The sequence below is a fragment of the Anser anser genome, assembly GCF_964211835.1.
Source record: "Anser anser genome assembly, chromosome: 3".
Taxonomy (NCBI): Eukaryota; Metazoa; Chordata; class Aves; order Anseriformes; family Anatidae; genus Anser; species Anser anser.
In genome coordinates this window covers 95,628,829-95,648,004 of record NC_139722.1, presented here as the reverse complement: position 1 = coordinate 95,648,004, position 19,176 = coordinate 95,628,829, and the positions used below count along the sequence as shown (strand labels likewise).

The window sequence follows — 19,176 nt, the reverse complement described above, 5'->3', positions numbered from 1 at the left end:
AACATGCTACTTGAAAATTTTCTTGTCTCCAGACAGATCCTTTCTGCAGCTTTGAAGCACCTCAGCTTGATTAGGACTACTGCTGCCCAAGACCAATCAATAGTTTCCAAGTGTGGGGCCAGAAGACACAGGTGCAGGTCAGGAACCGGAACCCAGCAGGTTAGTTCATCTTCTCCCCACCACCACGACCATGCACACATTCACGTGGGGTTTGGTTCTTATGTGCTTTAAGCAAGTGGAGGAGTGGGGAGGCTTTTTACATGCCAAGAAGGCAGCACAGCACCCACTAAGAAAGGCAACATAATGCACAGCAGAATTTGTCATCTGTGTGTTTAATAGTTGTTTGGGGAAATGGCTGTGATTTTACAAGCCAGCTTCAGTAAACCAGACATAACTGCTCTTGGTGGTCTCTGCTCTGAGTAGCATTTTAAAGCTATTGAATTTCCATGGTTACTTTTAGCATGTTACCCTAGACAAATGCAGCTGAGATGCTGCAAGGTGGTATAGGATGATCCATCCTTGGCCAGGTTGGATGGGGTTTTGGGCAACCCAGTCTAGTAGAAGTTATCCCTATCCATGGCAGGGGAGCTGGAGATAGATGAACTGCAAAGTCCTTTCCAACCTAAACCATTTTATGATTATATAGGTATCATCCTGGAAAGAAAGGACAAGAAGATGGGATACCATAGTGTACCTGATACCACAAGGAAACAACCTCGGAAGTGCCCAAGAGGGGTAAGACCCTGCAGGAACTTCAGCTTTTTGCATTATCTCCTCTGCTGCCTGAGATGAACCAGTAGTCCTTCAACAAAGCAGATTGCAGGAAGATAGCTAATCACTTTTGCAGCATTAATGCTAACCTAAGGTAAAATATTTTATGATTACCGATTACTGCTCAAAATGCAAGTATCTGTGAGATGTTATTTAAGGAACTGAATGACAGAGAGCCAAAATAGCTTGGTATTGCATAAGAGGGAGAAAGAAAGCATATCAAAGATGTGGTTTTGTTTCTATGTCTGCTTTTGTATTCTGGAATTTGTAGTAGCCACAGAAACAGTTTACTGTTATACTTAGGAAGGAAAATAGTTACAAATCATAGCTCAGTTCATAATTTCTACAAAGTGCACCTAAAAGTTATCACTGTCCTAAACAAATTTCCACTCTAGATAACTGTATTCCACAAATGGTGCTTCCCATTTCAGTCTTCAATTATAACTGAAATGGCAGGAAACACCCCCAAGAAAACATCACTCTTATATCTCTATGAATTATAAGGTGTTTTTAGGACCCTTTAAGAAGTAAGTGTTGGATGGCTCAAAAACACCAGGTGACAAGAAACACAAGAATTGTTAAGTTAGACAAGGTAGTTTTGCAAAAAGCTTTGCTAAACAATTATATGTGTGAATGCTGAAGTAACCTAGTATTTCTCATCTGTGTGTCATCTCTACATTCTTCATCTTTCCGTTAACTTTTGACTAGCTTCTTTTCCAGAAAAAGAACAGGACTTTGATCTACTCTGCCACAGAGAAAAAGGAACAAGTTGAGAGTGAAATGTTATTTTCTAAAACAGTAGAAGCAGAAAGTAAAAAGAGCAAAGTGGGAAAGGGACAGGGTATTAAAACACTCAGATGGGAAAAAAAAAAAAAACAACGAATGAGTGAATGAGAAAATGAAAGGGGAGAGCATAGTGAAAGATCTGATAGGCAGGTAAAATGAAGTAGCCTTAAGGAGACTATGAAAACGAGTCAAAAAGGTAGTAACAAAGAGAAAGAGGTGGAAAATAATCATAGGCAAAAGTGAAAGAGAAAATAAAAAGATATAAATACAAAAACAGGAGATGGAAGGAGATCTAAAGACAGGAAACAGGAAAATGTGGGAAAGAAACAAGAGACATTGATATTTAATTAACATATGTCAGTATGTTACTTCAGAGGGAAGTAAACACAGACCAGTCATGCCAGTTAGGGCTACAGGATTAGAAAAGGGAAGCAAAGTCTTACTTTCCTCTTTCTTTTTAAATATTGTTCAAGGCTTTATCCTTTACAGAAGAAAAGGCTAAAAGCTTAGTGAGTGAGGACTAAGAAGAAATGTTAAACATGTAAAGCAGATACTAGGTGCAGACTTTCTCAGCAGGGATTGCATCAAGCACAGCAGGGCACAGTATGGGTGCTGACATCTCCAAATCGTTCTAACCTTCTTTCCTGGCACTTGTAGAGTTTATTCTTATTATGGTATATTTTACAGAACAAATAACCAGCTGGGGTTATCATGCATTACACTGCTTTGTATCGCTGCAGAAGGTTTTAAGCAATCCTAGTACTTGACGTTCTGGCGTAGTGGGGAGACCCATCTCTGCAGTGATGAGGTGGGTCAGACTAAACCAGGCAACAGGCTGCCAGATGCAGGCAAACACTATAAAATAGATTCTTTATACTCTGTTTTTAAGCTCATATTTTCATGTCAGGGGTCACACAGTATTGGTGTGGTCACTGCTTCAAAATATTTTTTGTAAGCAGTTTTAATGCGTGACATTTTAAAACATGAATTGCAAGCTCTTCAGTGAATGTGGGTTGGTGAGCAGTCCTTTGTGCTGAAGTGAAGTGTGTTACAACTAGGCTATTGCCCTAAAGTGGTGAGGAGGGGCAGTGGGGTCTGCCAGCAGCAGTTTTTCCTGGTTCAGGAGAAGCAGACAATCCTCCACAGAGCCACAAGGGTCACGCCTGCAGCCTAAGGAAGGCCCAAAACATGGACCTGTTTTGCTGAGCATTTGCCGTCTTTGACTTCCAAGTGGCAGTGGCTAGGAAAAGGGTAGTTTTTATAGGTCTAAATTAAAAGATCCATTGAGTTTGAAAGTGTCTGCTAATTCTGCCCTTTTTTCTTAAAGAAGGCTTGGAAGACTTGGGATACTACGTGCCAATTCCAGGCTATGGCAGCAAGTGGAAGCATCAACACCAGTACCACAAAACTCAGCCCTTATAACGGTAGGTGAAATCTCCTGATCAGCAGAGGGGAAATCCGTAGGAGACTGAAACCTTTTTTTCCTTGGGCCAAGAGGAAGTCTCCATCCACAGCATCTGGAATATTTCTAATGTGCAACCCAAACATAATAAAGGTGTGAAGGCTAAAAATGGGAAACACCTACCACAACTCCAACAGCCAAAGCAAACAGAAAAGAGCTCAGGAGTTATGGCTTCCAATAGCTTGTTCCTCAGACCTTTTCATATTTCGCTGGCGTCCTCAGAGACACTGACCCATGTACATACCAAACCCCAAATGTGTCTTAAAACTAACCTAGAAAAAATAACACAAAAGCCTTATGGATCAGAGGCAGCTCCTGGCCCTAGATTCAGTACTACATTAACATGCTTTGCTTTTTTGTTGCTTTTTCTGTTTGTTTGATTTGGGAGGGGGAGTTGGTTTTTGTTTCATCCATTTGTATTCTTTTGTCTATCGTTTGCACATTACCAAACAAAAAGTCTGATCATCGGTTTTGTTTTCCTCTATAGTCCAATGAGAGGAGCTATAAAAATTAAATTAAATTTTCATTTTCTTGTTTTAATGCTAAAAGAGAAAACAACCAAAGAATTAATGTGGGCAATAATCTGATTTTTCCAGCAGCAGCATCATTCTCAGGGAGAGTATTAGACTGCTGCTTGATTTAATATCTCCAATTTACTGTGATTCATTATTTTCAGAGACAATCCTGACAAGTAGATTGTGTCTTTTCTCTCAACATTTCTAACAATAATCTGTTTACCACATTTTCATCTAGAAAGGAAAAGAAAAAAGAAACAATAAGTTAAAGCTCTTACATGGATCTCAAACAGCAGAAGAATAATGCTTGTAGATTTGTCCACTTGAATAAAAAATTGAACTGAGATCTACTAGGCAACCATCCACAATCCATGTAAGATCTAGCCAGATACTGGCTGTTGTGGAGAACTGAATGCATTTGGAGGAAAACAGTAGTTTACTACAGTGAGGCTGACAGTGCAGCAACAAACCACTGTTTCCTGTTTGTATCTGCAGACACATGCAGAGGCATACCTTGCTGCTCATGCATATTATCAGAGGCACTGTCTATGGTGCAGCCAGTTTGTCTAAAAATGATTTCTCAGATGTAATTCAGGTTTTGAATTTTCAGGTACCTCAGTTTTTGCATTCCTCATTTAATTCCAAGTTTAAGCATTAGCGAGCACACGAGCCTGTGAAAAGAAGTCAGCATGTTTACCTCTTGGTAAATTTCTTTCACTAATGACAATGGCACCCAGATTGCATTTGGACACAAGTTTGGAATCAGGAAGTTTCTTTCCAGTGGATTTCACTTGGCTAAACTAAAAGTAATCACAGATTCCTCTAACTTTGAACTCCATAAGGAGCTGTAAAAATCATACTTTGTTTTAAAACAACCTTGCTCTCAGCCACAAACTTTTTTCAGCATGTGCTGGCATCTCCAACCTGCAAGCACTGAGCTCAGTGGGGCTGATCCAGAAAAGCATTCATATAGATGTTTGATCTCAGGTCCTGTTGAGGGCCAGTTCCTGAAAACAGAAAAAAGCTAATCATATATTTGACTACCTTATTGGATCAAGACCAGGGCACCTGCCTTCAGAGATGGATGTGTCCATGCCATGCTGACAAGCATTCCCACCTGGCAATGAGACAGACATATCTTATAGTCTCCATACCTCACTCGGCTGTTTTAGGACATGTTAGGGACCAGTACTGGGTGGGGGTTATTATGTGAAAAGAAGGTCAGGAGTTTGCCTGCTTGTTTAAACCAGCAAAAATCTGTTTTTAATCTGTGAAAGCACACCAAACACTCTGCTTGGAGAAAAAGGTATGTTGTATTTTTCCTGACCACTGTTTTCCCCAATGGCAAGTTTCTCCTTCAAAATGATATCCACTGCTTTGTTTATAGGACTTTACAGAAGGATTTGCATGGGTTAGTGAGAGGAGGGAATACTCACATTTGCAGAAACACAGAATCCATTAAAGCACATGAAGGTCTGGTGGTTCCCCTCCCCAGCTGCTACTAAGTTTATTTGCATCTTGCAGCCCGAAAACAGGGCTATGGCCCATCTGCACCCCGTATGTGGGAATTCCTTTCCACTATTGCTGCAGAAGCGTGGATCCAGGAGACGTTCCTCTAACCTCCCCTCAAATTCCCCTCCAAGCTGACCTAATTGGAGCCAGAGCAGACGCCACCAAAGACCGCAGCGTCCCAGGGAGGGGGCCGGGGGCCGCGCTGCACCGCTGATTCTCCCAGGTCCTCTGCGGTTCCCTCCCTCCGCAGCAGAGCCGTGTGGGGTTAAGCGGCGTAGCAAACCTTGTGTGGGCCCCTCTGCATGGGGCGGGTTTCACCCTTAGAGCAAAACCGAGTTTCATGCTGGATGGTGGGGCAGGAGTGGAAGATCAAAGAGGAAAATTCAGTTGGCTGCAACACATGTTCTGGATCTGAACCTTTCCCACTTAAGCTGCAAAGCTCACGCTCGCTGCATAATGACGCTGGCATTGAGGAGGTGTCGTGTGTAAATATATCAGGAAGAAAAATCAAAGAGCAGTATTGAAACTTGTCTTTTACCCAGGAGGAAAAAGTTAGTTTCTTCATATATCTTGTGCCTGTCTGGAAGATGCTGGGAAGGGCTGTCCCAGAGTGGTGAGGGCAAAGATCTTCTATTTTAAACCTCTGTTAAGGGGAAAAGGTCAGGCACAGGAGGATAGGAAAAAGGAGAGATGAAAATTAGCAAATGTAACTGCAAGCAAAACCATTTGTTAAGGGGTTGGTCTTGAGAAGACAGGAGTTGAAGTTTTGAGGTTTCTTTACTGTTACACAGATATGAGAATAAGCATTAAAAAAAGGCTTATGTGAATAACCAGGATACTTTAAAACAAATGATTGTGTAGTACAGGCAGGGAAAATGTCTGCAGGCAATTTAAATATGCCTGCAGAAGTTTTTAGACACTTCAGCAGATATGTAAACACCCACTTTCATGTATACCTATCTGTGGCTCAGCTGAGTATTTGGCCCCTGAGGCCACCTCTGCCCAGAAGACAGTCACTTTTAAAGTAAGCTGTGACCTCTGGATCAAAAATAATAAAGTCACATGCTCAAGAATAGTAGACAGTGATGGGCTCACACTATTGCTTTAAGGCTTAGGTTTGTTTTGTTAATTTTAACTTCTTTAAGGTCCTTTTATCTTTTTTTTTTCTGTAGGAGATTTTGTTCTTTTTCATATCATTTTTTTCTCAACAAAAAGTTCATCTTTGTCCAATATATTTTTAGTAGAATAGTTCATTTAGAAGGGTGCCACTTCAGGGCTAGCCGAAATTTAAAGCTTATTATTAAGGGTATTATCCAGTTGCCTGTTGAAGCGTGTGGCATCAACCACCTCTCCAGGAAGCCTATTCCAGTGCTTGACCACTCACAGTAAAGAATTTTTTTCCTAATATCTAGTATGAACCTCCCCAGTGCATCTTTACGCCATTCCCAGATTTTTTGTAAATTTGTCTTTTTTTTTTTTTTTTGTAAAACTGATAGTATGTAAAAGCACATTAAATTTGGCAAAACTGTTTTGCTTTTCATAAGTAAATGCATACTGACTGAGGTCTAATTCATGGCTGTGGAAACTCCTGCCATGGCCCCACACTTCATATTTTATCCACACCATTTCTCCAGGAGATATTCTGAAGAGAGTTCCACAGATGTCTTTTTAAAACTCCCAAATCTTGACTTTGGATGAGGTAACTGCTGGGGTCAAACTCCTACAAAAAGGCTGGTGAACTTGCAGAGAGGAATGGAGCTTTCAGATGTTCAACAACTCCCAGAGGTGCTTGCTGGGAAGACACCTGAGTCTTCCTCTCCTACCTGTAGCTTGATCACATTCTTGCTGTCCCTATTTCTGTTGTGTCTCACCAGTTTTCTTGATCACCTTAAAGGAAAAATGCTAGTTTTTTGTTAAGGACTTGGACATCATTACATGACCTGTATTTCTCAAGAATAGATGAAAAGGGAGTGGTCAACCTCAGAGTGTGGGAGTTTTGCCTGTAAATAACATTCTGTTATACCTATCCTCTTTGCCATAATAAACCAAAGTCTAGTTCTCCCTCTGGTTTTCTGAGGGAAAGCCATTATTCACCCTGGTATTAGCCACTACCTTATTTATTTCTTTTCTGTGGTTGTTAGTATTGAATCAAACTTTGTTTCTAAAGTTTGGAGGGATGAAAGATGGTTTTAATATAGGTTGTAATTATATATTTTACCTCAAGCCACTGGGGTAATACAAACATGTATTTGCTCAAGGGTCACCAAAGAAGTGGCTGAGAGGACCTAAAGATTTTAATTGGAATTTGATTCACATTCATGTTCAAGAATTTAGATGATCATCTTATCAGAACAAGTAAAGCCTTAAAATATTGAACTGAAAATCTTGTAGGAAAAAGCTTTCTTGTGGTATTAGCAAAAATACTTGGTCAGGGCAAAAATTCTAGGGAAGCGGACTTCCTCTTATAATTTTACCACTTCTTTATTAAATTTAGGAACTACAAGCAAAAGGAACAACTTAAACCTTTTGGCTTTTATTTCAAAATGGTTCAAGCTAAGTAATTGGGCCTTGTATTCACTATAGAAAAAAGTGTTTCAGAGGTCTAGCATTAACCTCAACCAGCTAACTTGTATGACAGCTACAAATTTGTGTTTCTAGGATTCTACCTCAAGTAAATACTTGTTAAGTGTATGTGTTCTTTGTAGTGATGTTTAGAGTCAAAATGACTGCTTTGCTTCTGCTGTATGTATCTTGGAGCTGGATTTTTCTACGAATTCAGTGGGAGCTTGTTACCATGTTAAATGCCCAGCTTTCATTAAATCCACACCTGAAGGGTGAGTAAATGAATTCTGAACTTTGCATTTGAAGGTATGCGTACTTTTCATGGATTTTTGCCAATTAGATTCTAGATTTAAAGAGACATTGTGATAACCTTAACCACACTGTGGCTAGACCAAACCTCAATGATCTTGTTCCTAGGGGCACTGCTCTTTGAAGTGGTATCACTGACAGTTTTAGCTACTGTAGGTATTTATGAGGTACAAAATGATAAAGTAAACAGGCATAAAATGTGATTTTAATGGCATAAGCATCACCAGACTGGATTATATTCTTGCGCTCCAAGCATTTATTTTCTCAAGTAGTTTTATTTTCTATCAGTTCTTTACTGTTTTAATTTTTTTTCTTTCCTCCATAAAACTGCCCCAAAGAAACATAGAAGCAGAGCTTGCTTCTGTTTAAAGATCTCTAAAAGCTCATATGTATGTATTTACTATGACTTGAACTTGCAGCTCTTAACTAGTGCTGTGTGTTTAGCCTGTTTACTCACCAAAGTATTTGGAGGAATATCTGTGCATTGTCCACATTGCTTCCAGTGTTCTGCTTTGTTTGTTGGTGATTTATTAATGATACTTGTGATTTATTACTGTCACTTTATAGATTATGTGCAAATCAGTGACAAAGCACTATGTGGACCATGCCTTGTTAGTCATAAAAGCATTCAAGAAGCCATGAAAATCAGTTAAGCTTGAACCTATTCAACGAAAGAGCATAGTGCTGTCTATTGATCAGTAGCCTTTAGATATGTAATGAGTAGTAGTACTTGGGACACTGTCAAATAGTGTTTTCCTTTCGATCTGATAAATTACACTTTTTTGCATTAATGGTCTGAGATTTGACACAGAGCACTCTTGTATTGGTATTTCTTTCAGCTCTAGTATTGTGGTGAACTTAAATGGCCAAGGCAGATAAGTATTGTTAGAAAACTTGGTATTTTCTCTTCCAATACAGTTTTAGCCATTGAGTTAACACTGATCTAACTTTTATATACAGCAGAAAATTCAGGGCCTGCAAATAGTTTACAGAATACATTTACAGCTAGTGTGCATATGTGCATATTCTACACAGTATTTCTCTCTCAGAAATGAATAACTTAAGTACAGGTTTGGATTGCAGGTGTCTAATTTCTTTACTAATACAGAAGTTATTCTGAATTTCTTATTAAGCAGGCAAACGGTATATAATTTTAAGTCCTCATTTTTTGTTGGCTTGAAAGGTACTTTGTTTCTGTTTCCAGTATCAGGACTTGACTTCTCCCCTCTTTGCAGTATTTTTTCAGCCATTTACACAAAAACAGAGCTGGCTTGTAGGTAGAAAGTTCCTACTTTTAAATTAATTAAGTTGAAGGCAGAGCTTGTGTTGCAGCAGAACCGAAGTCTTGCGTCTGTGTCACTCTCAGAAGGTTATCCCCGTTAATACCACCAGCCAGGCATTTCAGAGTAACACGTGTTCAGAGTTATGCTCCTCTGGGTCAGAGGGTGAATCTGTCCATTTCCCCTCTGCTTCAGTCCCCTAAAAAAAAAAAAAAAAAAAAAAAAAAAAAAAAAAAAACCACTACAAATATTCAGAAGAATAAGCCCAGCAGCCTACCTTATTAACAGGATTAGGGGCAATAAACTTCCAGCAGCTTATTTTTCTGGATGTTAGTTTTCTAATGATCCCTTCAATGTTTGCTCAGGTTATCTACATTCAAATTAGTTCCTCTCGAGCGAGCGTCATTTCAGCAATAGAAGCCATAACCTCTGGGGACTGATGTGGGTGTACAGAAGAACAGTGACAGTAGTTTGAGCATCAACAGTGCCCTGGTACATCAAATAAATTCAAGGTATCTTAAACTCAAGTTTAATATTTTTTTTTGGCAGTGCTTGCAGTTAGAGGGATAATTCAGTGATACATCTAACACTGAGAGCAAGACCATGTCTCTGACCCAGTGTTTTCTGCCTTTCAAAAACATGAGTGTTTGGTCCCCTACTATTTTAAAAAAAAAAAAAAAAAAAAAAAAAGGCAGAAATGCTATAGTAAGCAGACTGGAAAGGCTGGGGGACAAGGGAAATGAAGTATTTATTTATTAGCTTTTATTTGAAGCTACTGTTTTTCAGGCTGTCTGGAACAAGTGTTTTGAGGCTGACTCTGGAGACCCTAGTTGTATCAGTTCTTTTCTTCCAGCAAAAATTTCTCAGTAGGTCAAGCAGTAGTGACAATTTCAGCTCACAGACAAAAACTGTTTGCTGAGGTGGATGAATTGTGACTTGTCTGTTGGTTTAGCTACAAATTTCAGGACAGAAGGCCTGCAATTAATATTCTGACGCTTTCAATCTTTCCAGTTACTTCTGTAAAAATTAATACAATTAATTCCCATCTTAAACTGTTAGCAGATTCAATGGTTCTCTTGGCAACACTGTAACACGGTGAACACCTAAATAGTAAATGAAAACATAGCTAAAAAAAAGTCAAAGCTTAGCAACATCTGCAGTATATTAAGAAAGGTTTTGGAGCTCTCACGCATGACCTGTGTGCCCAGCATCCTTGCAGAATTTCTTTTACTGCAGCCTAGGTTTGCTCTGGTCTTTGTCAGAATTGGCTTAAAGGGCAAGTAGTCTCTAATGACCACGTTAATAGACTCAACTGAAAGGATATAGGATATGTAAGTGCTTACCATCACAAATCACTGTTTTGTATGTAAATTTTTAATAAAATGAGGCTAGGTCAATATTTAGCTCATTTAATGAATGTTTCTTATTTCACAAAAGCAAGTATAATGAAGTTACAGAATTACAGAAGTCTAGCTGAAAGGAAAATTTATAGCTACAAAATATTTTGAAGTTAAATGACTGTGTAGCAGTCCTAATACAAAGTTTTCTCTGCCTGCTGTTATTATCAAAAAACACATCCCACATGATGTGGGACAAAATAATATTTTCTATTCATGCACTAATGTAATTATAGACCAGCAAACAAGGATGTTTGGTGTGTGCTGAATGATTATTATTGAAGTAAAATACAACAAAAATTAGGATTGTCTTTCCTGAGAACCAATAAGATGCACTTCATATTTTGTAGTATGTATCTTTACTTAGTTCCCCATTTAGGGACTGATTAAGCCAGAATATAAGCAAGCTCTTTGTTTCTTGCCTGTTCAATATTGCTTGAGAGAGCCATTAAATTCCACCTAATTTGCAGTGTCTGCTGTATGGAATCATAGACTCATAGAATATCCCGAGTTGGAAAGGACCCACAAGGATCATCAAGTCCATATCCTGGCTCCACACAGGTCTACCCAAAAATTCAGACCATATGACTGAGAGCATGGTAGTTAGCTTGGTCTTTAGCAGCTGACAGTCATACCCTGGGTTTAGCCAAACCAAAATTCTCCTAAGCTGTTTAGTCTTCCAGTCCTTCTAACTCCATGTGCCTCAAGCACACAGTTTTTTATTCAGGTGTCTTAAGGTTTTTTCTTGGATACCGGTAATGGGGAAGGAATTAAGATGAATTCTCAGAAGGACTTTGTTAGTCTGTTGGTGCCTGAATATCTTTTTTTAATAATAGAAATAAACAGTAATGGCTTTGCTGTTATTGTTCGATTGCAATAATGTTGTAAAGTGAAAGCAGAATCTGGATCCTAGCCTCCACCTCCACAGGACTAGACTAAAGAGTAGGCTTTTACTATTGTTGCAGTAAAAAATCTCTCAACACAAACTTAATTTGGTTAAGAAAAGAGAACAAAGGCATGAATAAGGTTGATTTCCTTAAGTGGTTTAGCATACTGATGATCACAGAAACAGATTTTTCTTTTCTTTTTTTTTCTTTTTAGTTTAAAAAAAGAAAAAAACCTTTTGTTTAAAAAAAGAAAATCAACCAATATTCAAGTAGGTAACTAACCCACCATCGTGAAATGGGATTTTCTTTGTATAGCACAGAAATAATTCCATCCATAAAATATTTACAAGAGACATGAGACTGTAAAGGACCTTCTGAATCTTTGAATCCAGACCTTGCTAAAAATGATGTTAGTAATGTAATTTGTAAATATTCTGCATGAACTCCTGAAAATTCATCTTAAAATTAGTATTGCACTATTTGTGTTCTGTTACTTAGGCAGTTTGTCAACTTGAACATTTTTAATATATTTTACGTTTTTCAACATGGACAGTAACCATGACACAAAGCAACTATTACGTCCTTTAGAAAATAAGTTTGTATTGTTTACATTGGAAAAGACAATGCAACCTTCAGACATTTTTGCCAGTATTTAGGATAAAAATATTTTTATTGAAAAATAAAACTAAAATTGGGCTTTGTTTGGTTGGGTATGGTTGTTTTTTTTTGTTTGTTTTAAATAAATTCCACAAAGGTGTCCAAGTAAGATCTATGAATTATTTTATAAGAAAACTGTAGGTTAAAACAACTAAATTAAACTAACCAGAAAGCCCCAGGATTAAGCAGATGAAAAGGCCATTCCAGATGGAAAAGAGCTCAAGAGTCAGAGCTGTCCAGAATTCTCTGACAAAATTAGGTTATATTAGTGCAGTCTTGAAAAGGAGGTTGGGAAAAGAGGCAACGTTAAGACAGTTTAACTGTGTTTGACAGGCTAAATGGAATACATTTCCTAGCTCCAAATGGCTGCACAGTGCTCCTGTAATGGGTGTTTTGCTCAAAGCATAATGAGAAGAGAAGAGGGAAAATTATTTCATTTGTCCAGACTATAATCAATCACTTCCAGGAAAAGAAGTCTTTCATAATTTTCCAGCAGCCATAGGAGTTTTTAAACATATTAGTTAGTTGTAGAAATCACCCTATGAAAGAAAAAAATAAGTTATGAGAAACAAATAAGATGCAAAAAATTAACCTATAAGTTTACGACTATTCTTAGTCTTTCTTGTGTTTGTGCCTAGATGCATGTCTTTTTTTCTTACTGTCTCCAAATTGTCAGTACCTATAAAATCATGAAAGCAATAGAAAAGATGGAGAAGTCTCAAAAGAAAAGGGATTTTTTATCTGGCAACTTGTCCACCCCAAAAGTCATAAAGTTCTTTCCTGAAACTTCAGGATTGCAAAAGCTTACTGAGTTTTGCCAGATTACTTGCTTCTGATGGAAATTCCCTAATGATTCTGGTGGTTTCTGGATAGTGATATAAACTATTACACAAGGATATGGTTATGGTAATCAAATCATTAAAAAAAAAAAAAAAAAAAACTTTGCACAGCTATAAGATTGAAGAATTTGAGTGTCTAAATCTGTGTTGTTTTATCTAGTCATGAGAGTATTATCACTCCCAAATTTATACATCAGGAAAGCTGAATCACAGGATAGCCGGTCTTGTTCACACTGAAGTTAATGCTAAAATGTCTGGAGAGTGTCTCTGGTGTATAGGATGCAAGACCAAACCAGGGATACTCAGGATTTCATTGTGCATGCCTTTTTTTTTTTTTTTTTTTTTGTCTGCTGAATGCTCTGAAAAAAATTTTTACTCAGGGAGTGCAAGAAAAGAGTCAGTGCTTCTACTTTTCTTGGTTTCTCCAGAGGCTTGGACAGAGGGAGAGAAAGAACCAAGCCCAAAATAGTCTCCTCTGTTTAAAAGAAATGGCCCATGAACCAAATAAGGGAGGAAGTTAGAGAACGCACTAATTATTAGTTTCTAGGAGTCATTTGACATCCAGGAATTTCCTACCGGCTATATTGTGTCGAAATGCAAAATTCTGACATTTTGCAAAGATTCCCTGGAAGGCCTGCCTTCCAGGTAACGGATTAATATCAGGTAAATTTGTTATGAAAGCAGCAATGGATGCAGTCTCAGTGAGGTCCTGGCTGTGCCTACAGAGTGCTGTCCTGCCTTGCAGAAGTCAGGAAAATCATCTCTGTTGTATCACTCTCCTTTCAATGTCACCTGAATCAGTCTGCTAACCTGGGAAAGACTGGGTTCATTAAAATAATAAGTCAGTTCAGAAACAGATGGTTTCAACACATAGGTTTAGATATTATGTAACTACATATTAGTTTTATGGACATAATTCTTCAGTTTCAATAAGGCGTTTTAATTTCACTCAAAAAAGAAGCCAACTGAATTCTTCCAACCCCATTTAATTCCCATCTCTGTGTGCAGCTTCACTTTATGTTTCTTGTAACAAAAAGGCTTTTAAAGTTGATAAATGGCTGCAAAGATTTTGCTTTTACTTCGTTGCTTTTCTGTTTATTTAACCAAGAGCAGTTCTTTTAGTCCTGACCCCAGCCTTGTCAAATAGACTGTGTTTGTCAAACTGCTCATGCTCCCATTAACTCCTAGCTGTTTCAATTGTCACGTTTGATGAATGGCTCAAATACTGCTAGCATCATTAAAAGCAGGGATAGTGAGGGAAGTATTATGTTATACTGAGTCCAAATACACAACCTAACAAGGCAAATTCCAAGCAAAGAAAATCTTTTATTGTATAAAGGAAATTGCAAGTGGTTCAAAACTAATCTCCTTTAATGCTATTGTTCATATGTGCAGGAGACAAGAAAAAAAAAAAAAACAAACAACACACAGGTTTCATGTTTGGTATTATCTCTTTATGGTTAAAGACCACTGGTAGCTTTACAGCCATATTTATATGGGGTTTCTGCAAGTGTTTGGGACTGCTTGGCGGAACGGTCCTGCGAAGTGTGACTAAAGTGACAGAGCCATCCCCACGGTGCTTTGTCGTTCCGAAGGATCTGCCCCTTCCCAAAGCAGAGACGGCTGTTCCTGTGAGTGAGGCCTTCCTCGGAATGAAGTCAAAATTGTGCAGTCACACGCTGCTTTTCCCTTCTAGACTGACAGCGGCTCCGGGGTGCGCGGTGCTGCATGCTCTGGCCTAGCCCCAGCGGTGCCCTTAGCTCTACCAGCGGGAGCAGCAGCCACCGCTGAGCTCTCCTTAATGACCTGCCCCTAACAGCGGTGCAAGCTCAGGCTTGCCAGAATTTGGCAGAGTGCGGTTCTCCAGTTATGCTCAAGCTAACATTTCAGTTTATATTGTCTGGTGCCCTTGTCTGCCCTTTGTCGTACTTACAGCACAGTGCTAGCGAGAGGCAGAGTTCAGGATTAGTGCTGGAAAGTTGGGTAATGGTTTCAGCAGAAAGAATAAATATTGTTGTTGTTGGGGTGTTGTTTTGGATGCTGGGCCTTTTTTAACTGTTAAAGTCTATCTAAAGGCCAAGAAACTTCTGTTCTGACAATTTTTTACATGCTGGAGCCAAATAAAATTACTCAGATCCATATTTATAAAAATGTTTAAATATTCAAAGTTATACACCTCTAGACTGGTGATATTGCTGTGATAATTAGGCTCTAGTGAGAGTTACTTTTTTCTTTTTTTTTAATTATTTTTTAAAAAAAAGCATTTCTCCAAATTGTGATTATAGCTAGGTGTGCATATAGACATGTTGTGGTCCTAATGCTCCTTAGTGCTACTCATGTGAAATTTTCATCATGAATAAATACACTGCTGCAGTATATTTTTCCTGGATAGTGATACAAGCCATTACAATGAGGACAGCAGGCAAATCATTAAAGAAACCCTGAAATGGCACCAGGAGTAGGTCCTCAAAGTTTATATTTTCCCAAGCCGCAGATCTTTTTTTTTTTTTTTCTCCTTGTAGAAGATAGAAAGGATTTAGTGACCTCAGTCTGATATGAAACATGGAGAAAGCAAAGAAACTTCCAGTTGTGTGAGAAACTATATCTATTATTACCAGCTTTTTGCTTTCAGTGATTGTAACTCTCTGCCTGGTTGTCTGAGTGCAAGCAATGGCAGAAATTCTCTGTCTGCTATTGTGGTTAACTCAAACCTTTTCGAAAGACTGCAGAACATCAGATAGTGAGCTTGAGGCGTCATTACCTAAGCTATTGATCTGCATCACAGGCAAAGCACGACTTTAAAGACGTAGTGAGAAGGATTAATAGTTGACTCATTTAAATCCTTTTTCCTTTTCTCAGATGCCATACACAACAGAGCGCGGAGGTGGGCTGTGGGCTTCCAGCAAGTTACCACTGCCAGGGAGGATGTGATGATGAACAGCTAGCTCCATCAAAGTTCTGCTCCTGCTGGCTGATGGCAAGGGGCATACTCAGACCACCCCTCTCTCCCCACTCACCCTCTGGGTAAGTGATAGTGTTTATTTGCTCCTGTGTGGGTAGGTGCTTCTCTTTGTCTGGCTGTTGATGGATTTGGTTGGAAAGGTTAGTATGTTATTTAGGAGTCATCTGGACATCAGCTATGCAAACTTTCTTATTTCATCCAGATAAACCGTGAAATAATAGTACTGTATTTGATTGACAACATTTGTTTCTGTGCTGGGGAGCCTCAGGTAACTGATGTTTATCACTTAGGACCCTAAATACATATTTGATATTCTAAAATATATATATATTTTTTAATCAATAGAGTTCATCACAGTCCTCTTATTATTCACAGTGGTAAGATTGTTAATGACAAAGTACTTTCATTAGAACAGATCCTTTTTTCAGCCTCAACTGTATTCTTGTTTCTGCCTGTGCCAAATTTAAATATGAATTAAAACAAACTGTAAAATGTGCGATCACTCTCTGATGAGTCTTCCTACATTTTAAATCATGATTTGTTGGCGTTATTGGGTTTCCTAGCCCTCAGGAGCACTGAAGCCTACAGAATATGATTTCATTTGTTTAACCATGTTCAAACTGGATCTGTAGAAACAGGCCCTGGACTTAATATTGCTTTCTGTGGGACAGGGTAGCTGCATCTCCAGATAAAACATATTACAAACTATAGGTCAGTACTGAGCCTCCAACCTACACGTTCTCTCACTGCTACTTAGACTAGTGCTTAGTCTGTGAGACTAGTACTTAGGAGAAAATAGGCTTGGAGGTCTGCAGGCTCAGATGTTCTCTGTTGAAATGTGATCTTAACCTGAAAAGGCGGGATTCAGGATGTCACTTGTTCCTACTCGCTGAAATGAAGAATTTGGCTCATAGTTCACTGGAAAAGCATCCGTAAGGTTAAAGCAAAACATAAGAGAAAACTTGTTTGCATTGTTCACATTTGTTTACTTGTTCAGCATTTAAACAATACTGTCAGAAGTTTTGAAGCAAGCACTGCAGTCTTTTCCTGGAAAGCATGGTTGGCAGAAAAGTAATTTTCAGCAGAGCTCAAGAACTGAGGGAAAAAAATGGTATAAATCAGAGAGCAGGCTGACCCATGGGCAGCCAAACTAAAGCAGCCTCATTTCCTATGGATTTCTGTCTCCTCAGCCCCGTCATCTGCTTTCCAGCTCTCTGCCACCACCAGCCCTGCCTCTCCTCCAGGGCCTGGCAGGGAGGACCATGTGCGTGGCCAGCGCACCTCGGCCATGGCTGCAAGGCCGTCCTGCTCTTCTCTCCCTGGAGCGGGAGACTTGGCTCCCTTGGCTCTGGCCATCCCCAGTCTGAGCAGGGCCTGTAAGGGTCTGCTGGTCACAGAGACCTCTGTCCTTCTGTAAAATTTAGTTAAAACTGAGGGGAAAGAGCAAGCAGATGATAGACAAGCATTCGCACAGCACAATTCTGTTGTAACCTCATTTCCCTAAGGAACTGTATACTTTTGTGAGCAGTTGGTATATTTAGAGATTAGATGTTTCACTTGTTTTTAAAAATAAACTAAAAAATACATGGCAACAATGCCAGAGAGATGTCACTGTGCTTTCTCTGACGAATTAGCCACAAGGCCATTCCAGATGACCACAAACCCCACAAAATATATATATGCTAATAGTACTGCCTATGTCCTGTGGGCTAGGTAGGCCAAACCAGAGACACTGAGGACCAAAAGCACAGAATCCCTGTGGCAAACAAGTCTGCCTGCCATATGCAGCCATCCCCAGGACTGCCACATTTGTGTGATCTAGGCTGGTTAACATCTAAAAGACAATTTGAAACTGGACAGATGAGTCCAAAACGAAAGAAGGACAGTGGCTTCTCCCTGGGAAGGGGCCTGTTGTTGTTGGAATTATAACAGATTAGTTTATTCCAGCATTTCAGAGCTGGGATTTCTGTTTAATAATATATGTCAGATTTCCTCTATTAGGACGTACTAAAATTCTAGGACTAACTCGGTTGCAGCTATGATACCCTCAGTGTCCTGCAGCATAGCTGGGAGAACGAGTACACATTTTTTTATTTCTTTACTCTGGTTTGCTTGCTTGCTTGTCATTTCGGTTTGCACATGAGTGTTTACCTTGTGCCAGTCCCACCCAGAAAGAAAGCTAGGGCTGGGTAGTAAATAAGGCACAGAGATAGTGTCAACATAGATAACAGTGAGGGGTATTTTTAATTTTTTATTTATTTAGTTATTTTTTTCTATGACTTTTAAGAAAGAAATTTTAAATGAAACTTTGTGTCACTTGAACTTTTCTAGCTTTTGTCAAACAAAATACAAATGAAATGTGTGCATTTTTATTCAAATCATACTAGGAGAGACTTGTTTTGCTCAGTTTTGAAATTCACAAAGGTGTGACTGAAGAGAATTATTTTCCCTGACGTTAAAATATTAAATCAGCATCAGAACTTGCCTCTGGGCTCACAGGCAATAACGTGTGTGTCTCCTGTTCTCTATTTTACATTCGCCTCACATGCATAACATGTTCTTACTTTTTTCAAAGAACGTGCATCTCTAGTACTGTGTAGTTTGGACAAATTTAGCTAATAAATTACATATGTAACTAGTCCGTGCTGGTTAGACAGTTCTTGGTATTTGTCCTTTTACTTTTCCCTGTCCAACATATACATCCCTCAAAGCTTGAAAGCTTTATAAGGGACTAGATGCAACTTAATAACTTCTTAATAATTTAGAAATATTAACTTGGACCTGAATTTTGTTCTTCCCTTTCTCTTTGTCATTTCTGGATGAAGAGAAGTGTTTCTAGCAGTGGCAAAGGTACTGGCATTGCCCTGTTGTGCCTAGAAAACATAAGAAAGAGTAGCCAGAGCAAATGATAAATGAAATTTTTAGTCATGTTCTGTGAACTCCAGCTCTCAACAGTCAGCAAGGCTGGAGTTCCCTCATGTTGAATCTCAATTCTATAAAATGTGGTCTTATCAGACTGATATGAAAGTTCTGATTGTATTATCCAGCACTGCTTTCTGCTTGTCTTATTTATCATTGTACCTGTGGCCATGTGAATTTTCAGCCCACCCAGCTTGACTAAGCATTTCTGTCTGGAAGCATCTTTGGAGTGGCTTTCTTCTGAGATACCTGGTACTTGCTGTTTTTGCTTGACCATCCTAGAAATTTGGAGAACATCTTGACTTCAAAGGTATGAGA

At 38.9% G+C, this 19,176-nt stretch overlaps 1 protein-coding gene across 1 annotated transcript in view; it reads left to right on the top strand.

Annotated features, from left to right (window-relative positions):
• The window catches only part of LOC310896494 (uncharacterized protein), a 175,842-nt gene that overhangs the window by 100,183 nt on the left and 56,483 nt on the right, over nucleotides 1-19,176 (top strand). The window contains exons 4-9 of the mRNA XM_083828837.1: nucleotides 33-159; nucleotides 647-735; nucleotides 2,885-2,981; nucleotides 7,752-7,880; nucleotides 15,837-16,001; nucleotides 19,043-19,168. Of these exons, the coding sequence (XP_083684963.1) occupies nucleotides 676-735; nucleotides 2,885-2,981; nucleotides 7,752-7,880; nucleotides 15,837-15,922 (372 nt within the window). The 5' untranslated portion in view covers nucleotides 33-159; nucleotides 647-675 and the 3' untranslated portion in view covers nucleotides 15,923-16,001; nucleotides 19,043-19,168. The remainder of the gene's footprint in view (nucleotides 1-32; nucleotides 160-646; nucleotides 736-2,884; nucleotides 2,982-7,751; nucleotides 7,881-15,836; nucleotides 16,002-19,042; nucleotides 19,169-19,176) is intronic.